The 14,172-nt window shown below is 36.3% G+C and overlaps 1 protein-coding gene across 1 annotated transcript in view; it reads left to right on the top strand.

The window, feature by feature from the left end:
- Positions 1–225: 225 nt before the first annotated feature.
- Positions 226–14,172, top strand: part of SYT10 (synaptotagmin 10) — a 53,182-nt gene continuing 39,235 nt past the window's right edge. The window contains exon 1 of the mRNA XM_081309373.1: positions 226–475. Coding sequence (XP_081165499.1) covers positions 325–475 — 151 coding nt within the window. The 5' untranslated portion in view covers positions 226–324. The remainder of the gene's footprint in view (positions 476–14,172) is intronic.

The following is a 14,172-nucleotide window of genomic DNA, read 5'->3' as shown; positions in this document are numbered from 1 at the left end:
GTCTCCCCCCTCCTCTCGGCACTCCATGCCGGGTCTCTTGCTCCAGCTAGTCACGGCTCGCTCTCGTGGCGGGAGAGTTGGAGCAAACCTCGCCGCCGCCGCCTCCTGCCCGCCAGTGCCTATTCGCCTTCAGCGCCCTCCGCTTGAGCCATGGGGCCAACTCCAGGCTCCTAAGAGTTATTGGGATCTTGGCTGCTCGTTCACCAGCCAAAGAACCCGCGGGCTGGCTATGGCTTAGGGCGCAAGAAGGGTCAGCCTAGAGGTTACGGAAAGGGGAAAGGGCGGCTAACTGAGTAAGAGAGAAACCCAAAGAAAAATCAAACGATGAGTTTCCACAAAGAGGACGGAGTAAGCAGCCTGTGCCAGAAGGCTCTGCACATCGTCACCGAGCTGTGCTTCGCAGGCCAGGTGGAGTGGGAGAAGTGCTCGGGCATCTTTCCCCCGGACAGGGGCAGCCAGAGCGGAGGCAGCACAGGTAAACGGGGCTCTCTGGTGTTCGCGCTCTGCTGGGACCCCGCGCGCTCGCTCTAAGCTCCCGGGTGCTGATACTCGTGAGCCGTGCCCGGGGCATCTTTAGGGCGCCGCGCCTTCCTACCTCTATTCTTCCTTTGACTCAGCCGCTGGCGACTTCGAGCGTGGGGTGTTTGGGTTGGGTTTCCACCTGTCTACCAGCCGGGCTTCTGCTCTGCTTCCTGCCTGCCGGCTTCTTTTGCTCCTGGCGCCTGCACCCGGTCTCTCTGCGCTCTCCCACGCCTCTGGTCTATCTCCTGGAGTGAAAGAGGCTACACGGGTGGAGACGCCGGGACCGCTTGCGGCGCGACTGCTTGCGGGGGCGATTCGCCTGCGGGACTCTGGTTGCCCTAGCTTGTCCTGCGTGTCGCGGGTCACCGGGTCCGCGAAGGAGCCAGGCGCGAGAATCTATGCTTGAACGCAAAGAATCTCCTGCACAAGGTGCTGCCTTGACCTTCAGGAACAGAAAGAGTCCCCATCGGGTTAACTTGCAACAGCAACCTGTGGAGTACTTGAGAGCTTTCAAAACCCTCAGCATGTATGATTTTTCTAATGAAAAGGGAAAAGGCTATAAGTCTTTTCCACACATACTTTCACACCTGTCCCCAACACCTCGACCTATAGCATCATTCCTATACCTTCGGGAAACTTGGAATAAAATGGGGTGGTGGGATGGAGAACATCCACCATCAGAAATCTGGAGATGGAAAGAAGTTTCAGGCGCCAGATTTTTTTCTTTTTTTTTTTTTTTTTTCTTCCCTCAAGGCTTGAGGGAAGGAGGCGAATCAGAGCCACCTTTAGTTACTCCTGGGGGAAAAGGTTTTGATTACCCGCGCAATAGTGGGGGAGGGGGACATGGGCAAATGACCCTCACTTGTTGCTTTAGGAAACAAAACACCTGTGCTGAATTTTTCAGCATTTGACTAGAAGGTTGCCTTTCCTTCCGCAGGATCTCATTTTTTCCCTTTGCTTTCTCAGAACATTTTTGGTCTCCGGTGTGGGGTTTCATGGGTTAAGTGTAGCCAGGGCAACAGGTGAGAGCTGGATGGACAAGCTCTGGGCAGAGCAGGACAGTAGAGAACCCAGTGTGAAAAGGACTGCACATGAGTGCTTCCCACACCACCCACCTCAAAGCAGTCCCAGGCAAAGGAAGGGGAAAGGTGGGAAGTGATTTGGTTTGGATTTACATACCATGTTTTAAGTGGCACATCTGCAGGGGTTTTCGTATTCTCTCCTTATGGCAACAGGAGCAAAGAGGGGCTTCTGTCTTTGCGTGGCAGTTCGTGAGATACTGCTGCTTAGACCCTGGAACACAATGATACACAATTGCTGCTATCAACCTGTTGGAAACTTAGATATTTGAGGAATATATAAACATAGCTGAGTCTTTTCTATTTGCTAAATTCTATTTTCTATTAAATTCTTGTAAGTGAATGAAATTCAATTAACACTGTAAGGGAATGAATGAACATCATGCATCATGTATACTTGTGTCCTGTGTATGATCTTTAAGCAGGAGGTAAAGAAATAGTATAACCTTAGAGTCCACTGTGGTGATATTGGGTCATATCTTCTGAAATGTCTTTTAGTGATACATAGGATTAAGTTAAGACTCTGAGAATAGGGTACAGGGTAAGTTTAAGGCCCCATGTTTTGGTCATTTATATTTGATGATTTAAATAAAACTACTGATTATTACCCTCTCCTACCCCTTTGTAATCACACACCAAATAGTGGTTTCCTGGGACTTCTTGGCTGGTAACGTAAATGCATGAAGGTTGAAAACCAAATACAGTACTGCCTTCTAAATCTTTCTACTCTATACAACTATGTAAGTTTAAGGTAAAATACACTATATGAATTTCTGAGTTTTTTCCTAAGCAGTATAAGAAGGTGTGTAGTCCTAATTTCTTTTGTACTATACCTTGGGAACAAAAAATGTAGAAAAATTAGTCTAAATTGTGTGAATATTTTTTCTCACCTTAAAGGAAAAACATAAGTAGGTTATTGAATTTAGTATGTGAACATATATATTAAGTGGCTGTTACTAGAGATATTTTGCTAGGTGATATATGAAACAAAGGTAAACAAGATTGGTCTGCCTTTTCCATTTGCAAATTTATGCAACAGTTGGAAGTAAACTAATTTGCAAATAGACTTCCAATATGAATAGATATCTATGAAGTAGATACAAAGATATTTACTAAATATTAAATCTAATAACATTCATTAGCTACACAGCTACAAAGTATTCTGTAGATTTTCTTTTAACTAGTGCACGTGTGCCCTTTATTATAAGTCCCTAAATAAAAATACTTCCATAGTTGATCCTTCTGCTCATTGTTTAATGAGAAATCTTTGCTGGTAGGAGGACATCAATGGAATTTAATGGTGCAGTGGTTATTTACTTTGAAAGTAATTAGAAACAGAAGGAAGGAGAGTTAGGTAATTCCAGTTAAAGTTATTATTTCCACTATTATTAAAGGAGTTAAGAATCATATATATTTATGAGCTATTTTCCTACTTTTTCTAAAATGCCCAAAAGAGCAAGCATCACCATCTTTACCATAACATTGGCAAGAGAAGCAGCAGTAGTGTTATTGACATTTAGGACCCCTTCCAACCAAGTTGATCAGTCTCATATTTTAGTAAAATTTGTGACCAGTTAGATTATAGCTTTCAATATTAATTAATCTACTGTTTTAGAATAATTGAGATAAAAACCATTACATGGATCCACATTACTAGCATACCAGAACATTCATCATGTGCAATTTTTGGAAAATTAGGTTTGGGGGAATTTTTTTAACCACTGATTCTCCCTCTCCCCCAAATAGATGTTACCCACTAAATTCATTTCATTGCACAATATGATAAATATTAGAATGTCTAGAAAAATACAAAACAATATGTTTTTCTCAATTTTTATTTTTCAGATAAACTAACTGAATATACATGATCATTTTTTAACTGGATTTAAGTTCATTTCAGGTCAGTTTTAACTGCAGAAGTGTCTATCAGATTCAATAAAACCATGTTGCTTGAAAGACAGGCCTCATAAAATCACAGCTAATTAAACCCACTGAAGTTCACATTCACACATAATAGTTGCATAGACCTACACTTAATATAAATATTTGAATAAGCACTTAATTCATCAGTGTTTCAATTTTGCATTTTTATACTATTTTAATTTGGGACTAAAGATCCTGAAGCAAAAATTTAGATAAATTCTTATAAGTTCATACATGTATTCTTCGTTTTCTTACAGGTGGGGATAATGAGAAGGTACATATCAATGAAATTTACTGAAGCACTTCATTATTTAAAAAAAAGAGATAACTAAGTACAGTTTTTAAAATTACACCATGATTTTTCTCTGAGACCATAATTAGGGCTTAAAATGAATGGTGGGACTCAGTAGGTTTACTCAACAGACACAAAACAAAAAACTATTTAGTTGAGTTATCATTTTTGGATCACAGTAACTCTAGGTTTTGCACATCTTCCTGACTGTCTTAAGAATTACAGTTTAGAAACATTTATCAGTGGAAAATTTCCCTTGAGACTTGTAGGTCAGGAAAGAAAAAAATTGAAGCTCAATATACTCATGTGAAAAGGGATGCATGAAAATATCGTTTTTCCTTCCTTGACATCATCACTCCACTGGAAAAATGGCCAATTTTTACCATTTCTTGTCTCATTGTCACATGATTATTAATGTTCATTGCTCTTGGTCTCAATTTACTCCAAAAACAAATGGACGAAGGCCCAGCAAGTTATAGCAAACAACCATTTTCCCTTAATTCTGGGATATCTGGCAATATTGAAGGGATTTTTCTTTTTGCATTTTATTCTTGTAATAAACTAAGATCTATATTTCTTCTTTTGCCGAGTTAGGCATCTCTGAAATCTAATTGCTATGCTGGCGATTTTATATAGTTGTCCATTTCATTTAAATCACATTTTCTTTATATCTTAATCTTCAATGTAATTTTGCTTTTATGAAAAAAAAGTTGATCATTTTTGGGAGTACATCTACATTCGTTTATAAGGTTTTTTTTTTTTTTTACAAAATTTTGGAAGAAGAAAAACAGTACCATAAATTTTAATGGAATTTCTAATGCTAATTAAAATTATATCTATTTTTGAAAGTTTAGATTCTTCCTGATCTAAATTTATTCTACTAATGATATGCACTTTTAAGTAACTAGAATGTAAGTTTTTTTGAGGGCAAGGGTTTGCTTATTCTTTAATCTGCAGTGATCTATGGTACATCCTAGAAGTTCAATAAATATTTGTTGAAGGAATAAAATAAAATACTATTTGTAAATGAATAAGTTCTATTTAATAATTTTCAATTACCCTGTGAAACTAAATTAGGTATACCTGTACCTTTGTGTCTCCAGTGTCTAATAAAATATCATATAGATAAGTCTACAAAATATTTAGTCCATGATAATGGCAGGAAATAGTGCACTTGACCCAGTTAAAAGCTAGAATGTAATGAGAAACATACTCATGAAAAAGCAAATGAAAACAAAATGGATGTCCATTTATTTCTCCAGAGTGTGTTCAGTTACAACTGTGAGTCCATAGCTAAACTTGTAAGTGCACAATAAATCGACTCAGTTTACTGAAGTTCTAGGAAAGTGGGAATATCTGTTTAATCTAGATGCTCCTTGACTTATAATGGGATTATGTCCTGATGAACCCATCATAAATAGAAAATTTAAGTCTAATATATATTTAGTACCTAACCCACTGAACATTACAGCTTACTGTACCTATCTTAAATGTGCTCAGATCATGTACTTCAGCTTACAGCTGGGCATCACAAGAGAGTATTGCAGCACGTATTGCTAGCATGGGAAAAGATCAGAATCCAAATTCAAAGTATGGTTTCTACCGTATTTGCACCACAGGAGAGTCATAACTCAGGGCCATCTGTATGTATGTATTTATGGATGGATGGATGCATACATATGCATTTACAACAGTAAAAGAAGGCATGTAAGTTTGCTTAAGAAGAAGATATCATGGAAAAATTAACCATATCATTATTTGAATTGCTGTTAGTCATTCCAGTTAGAATTGGGAATCATCATTTTGTCAGTAAGAAAACCAAGGCAAGGAAAAATTTAAAACTTCCCCCCAAATCACAAAACTGGTTAGTAATGAAGTGAGGATTAGAACTCAGAGATTCTTAGAGGCCAGCCTAAGTTACAGAAAGAGAAGAAAAAGAAAGAGGAGATCTTCAGGGCATTTCTTGCTGCTAAAGGGCACTGGAACAAATTTTTGCAAGGATAGTTCTCTCAACTATTATTATGCCGTTGTCTACAATTAATGACATACTAGAAGGTGTCCATAAAAATCTCTCAATTTGCCATTATTACTCAAATCCTAACCCTTTGTCTTTACTATCATCCAAATATGACACACAACATTATTTATTATTCTTACTTGAGTATGTGCATATATATTCATTTAAATCCATATGAATATTTGTTTACTCATATTCTTGGCAAACAGAATTTATTTGTACCAACAATAAATTATGAAAAAGATTTTAGTGTGTTTGAAATGTACAACTTTAAATTCATAATTTCAAATGTAATTCTTTTTTATGTGTTCATACAAAAGCCTATAATGAAAACAGATATTAAAACAAACAGTTAAATTGTTTTTGTTAATTTGTTATTAGGAAAAAGTTCACCAAAGTCTCATTTGTAATATGTTCCTGCCATATTTTGGCCAAGGTAAGTAACTAACAGTTCATATCATAATTAAAATTCATTACTGTGAGGCACTGGAAACAACATGACAGTGGAAAAAGAGCTGAAAGTCATCTTATTCAAAATCCCAAGGCATAATTAGTATGAATATATCAAAGAAACTGGACCTCCTGTTAGTGTTATTGTTAAAGGTCAATAAATCATATTATCTCATTTTTAACTTGTACAATGCCAATTTCCATTTTTTGAATAACCAACACTGATCAAGTTTAGAAACATAATCCTGACTAAAGAGATGGCTTCTTGTTATTGTCTAATGAGGTAGATTTATTTTGCTTCATAATATCACATATATCCTAAATACCATTTAAATGTAAGGGCTGGCACTAATATGACTCAGATTAACAGGAAAATATATATGAATATATGTTACATAAAACATAACACACATATATGTAACACACACACACACACACACACACACACACACACACACAGAAATCCCCGTATGTCCATGGGTTCCATATTAGTAGATTCAACCAAGTATGGATGGAAAATATTTGGGGGAAAAAATACATCCATAATGAACATGTGCAGACTTTTCTTCTTGTTATTATTCCCTAAACAATACAACTTTTAATTTGGATTATGCATTATAAGTAATACAGAGATTATTTAAAGTATTTGGGAAGATATGAATTGCATATGTAGAAATACTGTTTTACATTCACCTGAGGGATTTAAGCAGCTATGGATTTGGGAATTTTGGGGGGTCCTAAAACCAACCCCAAATGGATACTAAGAATCGTGTGTGTGTGTGTGTGTGTGTGTGTGTGTGAGAGAGAGAGAGAGAGAGAGAGAGAGAGAGAGAGAGAGAGAGAAGAGAAGAGAGAAATTGAATTGTGCTGTGCTGGTCTTGGAGCCAGAAGGGTGGATCATCTGGGGGTAGGGGGTAAAAAGGAGCTAATATTGGTAACTTTTTCCCCTTCAGGTGGATTTTGAAATGTTTTACAGCCTATTGTCTAATCTATTATTTTATTATTATTTTATTGTTGAATAGGGAACCTCACTGTCAACTTTGAAGTTTGTGAATGTCACTTTGTTCATACTAAAAAATTATCTTCATCAAACAAAAGCTATTGATTTCTCTCAATCTTCATGATTCCCTTACTTCTGTTTAAGTACTTATGGAATCATAGGAATAATGAACAAAATAATCAGAAGCTTATTATCTTCCTGATTTTATTTATGTATCTAATTCATTTCTAATGTTACAGTAGGAGTTATTAATATATCTAAAAGGCAGTCTTCACCATATGATTTTATTCAACAAATATTTTTAAGCATTTTCTATGTAAAAGCAACTGTGCCAGGCATTGAACTGCACTGATGCTACTAATTAAGTGTATGATAATCCATATGATTCTTTTAGTTCATGTAAATGTGTAATATATAATCACAGATTACAAATTATTTACACAATTATGAGAATATGTAAAGATTTTAAAATAAATTTGAATACCATACTGGTAACCATATTTGATTGAATCTAACAGGCCATTGATTATAACAGTATTTGATGTAACATCATTATTTTATGTAGCACCAAGAAAGTAAACAGAATGTTGACAATTAAATTATGACACATAATTTAAAGCATCCTATTATATCTTGGTAAGATTAGGAGTTAACGAAATTTATCCTATTGGATAATTTTCTTATCCTATAGGATTTTTTCATTTTATACTAATGGAAAGATCTCTTTAAAACTTAGTGATTTTAAAAATCATATATTACATATGCAAAACCATAAAAAGGAAAACATGAAATAAGTAGATTAAAATAATTTAAAAACTAAAATTCTGAGTATGATTCTTCTGAGTGGATTTTTGATCCAGAATTGATAGTGCCTTTGTTTTTTCATAATGAGGAGCAACCAGTGCTCAGGCCACAGTGAGGAGCAACCAGTGAAACAAAACACATGAAAAATATCATCAACTAAGTTATCATTTTTATATGTGAAATAAGACTTTTATGCAACTTAAAACATTAAAGATAACTAGAAATTTAAAATTTAAAAAATAACAATTCAGAAAGACACACACATAAGTGTACTAATTGAGACAGTGGTAACTGGAATCAAGAACATGAAAACTGTTCTGTGTTTTTCTCCATGATCATGACCAGGCCCATGGTGACAGCAGTTGGACCTAACAGTGTTCATGAGTCACAGTGGGTGAGATGACACACATGGGATGGCCTGGTTATATAGACGTTGACAAAGTTCTGCTTTTCTAAATGTTTCAGAGGAATTCACATTTGAAGCATTTACTGTGTTTTCTAATAAGAATGATCTTTTGTCAGTTTTTCAGAACTCTGTCGCTTCATTTTGCTATATTAAGACACGATAAAAGGGTAAAATGTTTATAGTTAAGGTAGAGATGTATATTCAGACAAAGAGACAGATAAGGAGATAAGTAAATACATAGTGGTAGAGAAATGTTTATGCAAATGGATGTAATCAAACTAGAGTTTGAGTAATTTTAAACCTCATTATCTCACAGCCTAATTTAATCTGTGTAAATTTCATTACCTCCTAATCTTACCAAGATATAATAGGATGCATATCATTTAATGGATTCTTTTTAATTATCTGGAGACATTGAAAATTTAAGCTAGAGAGAGAGAGCTCAGTCATCAAATTTACTCATTGTCATGTGTAACTTAGGAGTTCATGTGGCACAAACAAGCCATTCATATTCATCACCTGGGCCTCCTAGCAGTTGGCCCCTTGCCTCCAGTATTCTCTTCTCTGCCTTACCACTTCCCCTTTATAATGATGCTGAAACACGTGTCACTATGGCAAACAATATTATATTAGAATTACCAATTCAAGTATTTCAGTCCCCCCCCCCACACACACACACACAAAGCTCCTATGTGTTTCTCTTTCTCAGCAGGAATGCCAGTTCATGAGCCTTTTCTCCTTCCTACTTCACCTCCTGCTTGCCTGTGAGTCCCCATCAATGAGTACATCATCATACCTGGGATGCCTCATTTCATCATTGCAGTCACTTTCACTTGGGGTTTATTACATTCTCCTGAAAAACAAATCAGAAACCTCACTCATGGATAAATACAACTGTTTCTTTTTTCCTACCTGAAAGCAACTGAATAGGAGATTTTAAAACCAGGCAGATGCATATCACTCTCTTTTGTTAAAAATAAAATATTTTTTTTTTTTAGTTGTAGATGGACACAATACTTTTCCCTTTATTTATTTATTTATTTATTTATTTATTTATTTATTTATTTTTATGTGGTGCTGAGAATTGAACCCAGTGCCTCACACATGCCAGGCAAGTACTCTGCCACTGAGCCACAATCCCAGCCCTCATATCACTCTTATTAGCTTCCAATTTCAACACTATGCTGAATGGGCATCTTACTTTTTCCTATTCAGTTTTCTCCTGTTCTTTGTAGATCTTGTTTCAAAATTTTCTTACCCTGTAAATACTGCAAATGTTATGGTTTGGGATCAGAAATGTCCCCCAAAGGCTGACATGTGGAAGTCTTTGTTCTCAGTGCAGTATCGCCCAAAGGTAGGGCTTTGGGGAAGTAATTAGTTCATGAAGACTCTGACCTGTGGATTAATCCACTGATAGCTGAAAGGACTACTGGGAACTGTATGCACTGCAGGCATGGCTGGAGGCAGTAGGTCCCAGAGGGCACGCCTTTGGGGACTGTATCTTGCCCCTACCCTTCCTTGCTGCCATGAGATAAACAACTTTCCACCACCCACCCTCCCCACCATGTTCTGTGTAGCCACAGGCCCAAAGCAAAGGGGCTGCTGGACACAGGATTGAAACTTCTAAAACTATGAGCCAAAAATAAACCTTTCCTCCTCCATATTGTCTGTCCCAGGTATTTTGGTCACAGTGACAAAAGCTGACTGACACACCAAATTATCCCCAAATGTAGCAAAATAATTGTCAGTTGACTCTCTAACTCCCTCTTTGGATAGAAAAATATTAATAGTTATAAATAAAAATTTCCTTGACTTCTTGCCCTGAGGCAAAACTGATCAGCACCCAAAATGGACACCCTTTCTTACAAAGGAAAATGTGATCCCATTCTTTCACCCTTGCTTCAGACTCCATCCCTTGTCAACTTCTGTGGGACTTCACTTTTAATTACTCCACTCAACTTCTTTTCTATTGATTCCTTTTCACTGGTTTTAAGCATGCTGAAACATCCTACCTAATAAAAATGTTCAACTCCGTGTGCTACTCCAGTTTTTGCCCCCTCTCTACTCCTCTTGTAAGTACAATTTCTTAAAGAAATTATTTGTACTCAGACTGCCATTTTTCTTAAACCACATTCGTGGGGTTAGCAGAGCCTCTTCTCTATTAGTCTCATCAAATTTGCTAAAGATGTACTTATTAATGTTAATGGTAATTTGTCAACCCTTATTTCAGATGAGCTTATTTTAACACTTTGCACTGTTGACCACTCCTTAAAATATTATTGTTCTAGCTGCTACAAAAACTGCTGACTTGATTTTTATTTCATATCTTTTTTTGCTGTTTTTAAAAATTTATGTATCACAGCCGAATGCATTACAATTCTTATTACACATATAGAGCACAATTTTTCATATCTCTAGTTGGATACAAAGTATATTCACACCAATTAGTGTCTTTATACATAAATATATATTTATACTTTGGATAATAATAATCGTCACATTCCACCATCATTTATAACCCCATACCCTCTCCCTTCCCCTCCCAACCCCCTGCACTATCTAGAGTTCCTCTATTCCTCCCATGCTCCTATCCCTATCCTCTTTTCCAGTCTTTTATTCAGGCTTCTTGTTCCTTAAAGTTCTCTTTCTTTAAATATTGGTGGACTCATGATTCTACTGAGGAACTTTTCTCTTCCATGGATTCGGATCCCACTATTTAAGGAAGTCTTTCAGTCTTGTCTGCATGACCAAGAGCCTACGCAAATTTCTATTTGCATGATCACAAGTGCTTCAGCCAAAACCAAAATCGTGGTCTTCCTTTCTTCACCATCCTGCCTATCTCCCCGTGAGTCATATTCCTGCCCTTCTTTTTCTTCACACTTCTTCACTAGAACTTTTTCCTTCACATTTCTTCACTGGAATGTTGATTTCCAAAATTTCTCCTGAATCTTCTCTTTTTCCTGATTTAGTAACTCTCCCTTGAACCAGAGCACTCTTCACTGAGTCAATCAGTTTTTCCTCTTCCAGACTTGTCTCCTTTTCTGTCTTCTCTTTGGCCAGACTGCTATTTCTGAAGTGCATATCTGACCATTTCAACACCTGACTTAACATGTTTCTGGGGCTACTTCATCTTAAGTTCAAATTCATGATACAGCACCCTTTAGATCATGGTTAAATGATGAATCATAGTCATAAAAATGTCATTTAAATTTTTTGATGACTTTATAATAAATTCTCCTAAATCCTCAATCTTTTTATTTTTCTTTCACTTTGTGGAACGTAGCTTGTTGGAAAAAAAAAATTAAACACTTGGTTTCATTTTCAATGCTTGAGTAATATACAATGCCCAAAATTTTACATACCTTTCCTTATTGAAACATCACAACATTCGTATGAAAAAAATACAACTACCCTTATTTTACACCAAGGTTCTGAAGACCTAAACAACTTGCTCAAAGTCACACAGGGTTGCAGATGACATGTGAACTCAGGTCTAAATGCCTACACAGTATAAGATAGAAGAGTTCTGTACCTTCCCTCCAAATCACCCAACTTTCAGTTAGTCCAAACACCTAGAAATCTACACAGCTATGTGCCTTTTTAAATAACTCCAAAAATATGAGTTCAGTAGATCCACCAACATCTTTTGACCATGTGATACATACTAGACACTACACATAAAGAGGTGAATAAATTTGATCTCTGTTCTGAAGGATCAAGGAACAAATGTACTGATGGGGTGGCAATGTTTAGAGAAGAAAAACACATCTGAATTTTATAATTCTCTTATCCACAATTATAAAACCCAAAACTTCTGAAAACTGAAAATTATTTTGTAAATTGTAAATAATCTGGCACCTATAACTTACCTGAATCAGCATTAATTTTTTAATTAGGACAATAGGTTTTTTTGGCCTTCAGTATTTTTCCTAGATTTAATTTGTGCCATATTATATATATCATACCCAAAAGAAAACAATAATATTTTTGAAATGCTTCATGCTCAAAGAGTGGGGTAAGAGGATTATAGGCCAATCCATGAACCCAATACTAGGGGTAGAGTGGTCAGTATGGCTTCAAAGTCCATTAAAAAATAGAAGAGAAAAGCAGGGCTAGAAGGAATAAGTACTATTAGGTCTTATTGCTGAAGCATAAATAAGGATTTGTCAGGTGGCCAAGTAAGATAAAGAATGCACAGAAGTATATGAAATAGCACCACCCCCCCACAAAAAAATCCTAAGAAAGTAATATGTGGTCAGATAAGGAATATAGATAGGGAAGTGGCAGAAGAGGAATGTAGAAGAATGAGGTTGGATGGGTAGCCAGGGATCAAATCTCCAAGATCTAATGGGATGTCTTAGGAAGTTTAGATTTGGCCTAGATGGCTCAGGCGAGACCTGGAAGGATTGTAGGCTAAGAGAGACAAGGTGACTCTACATTCCAAATGCCAGGACAGGGTCTTGTTTTTTCCACTATCCTGGCTTCATTGATAACACTACAATTCACTCAAAAGTATCCTGATTTTGGAGAAAGATTACATGATCTTCCAAATGATAGAACCAGATGTCAATTTTAGAAAAAAAAAAAAAATCAGCAGTAGGGAAAATGGAAGTAGGTTCAGAAGATTTCCACAGAGCTCTCCTGAATGACAAAGTATGAGTACCAAATCCATCTCTTGGGAACAATGACATATGGGGATTTTATAAAACACCTGTGGGAAGAGTATATAAGTTTCTCTCAAGCCTGATCCCATGAGAAAAAAAAAAAAAAATGAGCCCATTTTCAGTTAGAGGCGTGAAACTGCTCATACCCCCACCCCCATCCCATGCAGTCTTGGAATTTTCCTACATCTTGGTTTTGGCTCCAGCTGCACAGGGAAAAAAAAAAAAAAAGAAAAAAAAACTGTTCAAGAAGGTTTTCTTAAAGTAAAATATACAGAAAAGTATAAGTAAATAAAGCTGAAAATACATGAAACTTATGAAGCTTGGACTCTTTAGTGTTGATATAACAGAAAACCACAGATCAAGAATTTATAAAGAAAATAAATCTATTTCCCTTAGTTCATAAGGCAGGGAAATCCAGTATCAGGTATGGCCTTTCATGTTGTGGTAATCCCATAGCAGAAGGTGACAGGGCAAGAGGGCACAAGAGAACCAGAGACCAAGAGGGGGCTAAGCTCACTTGTGTAACAAGCCACTCTCTTGATAACTAACCCAGTATTAGAATAACAACATAATCCACTCAGGAAGGCAGAGCTTTCAGTAAATGAATCACCCCTTTATTAGGTGCTGCTGCATTGGGGATGACAAATCTGACACATGAACATGAGGGGACACTTTTAAACCAGAGCAGAAGCCATAATTTTATTTTTTTAATCCATTTTTAAACCATAGGTACTAATCAGGAAGCACATTCATTTTATACTTTTTCTCTTTTCCTCAAATTATACTGATAAGTAATAAAAAAAAAAACTATAAAATACGAAATGTGGTCCTAACCTTCTCATCAATGCAATATAAAGGAGAAATGCCAATAGTTACTTTAGTAAGTAACTAGAAAATGAAGAAAAATATTAATGTCTGTGTATCACAGCATGTGAAAATTAATTCTTATTCATATAATTAAGTAGCAATAAAAATTTGGAAATGTTTCGATTTCTGAATGGATTTCCATTAGCTA

Source organism: Spermophilus citellus (assembly GCF_964194105.1).
Source record: "Spermophilus citellus genome assembly, chromosome: 10".
In the NCBI taxonomy this organism is placed as follows: Eukaryota; Metazoa; Chordata; class Mammalia; order Rodentia; family Sciuridae; genus Spermophilus; species Spermophilus citellus.
This window is presented reverse-complemented; position numbering and strand designations above follow the sequence as displayed.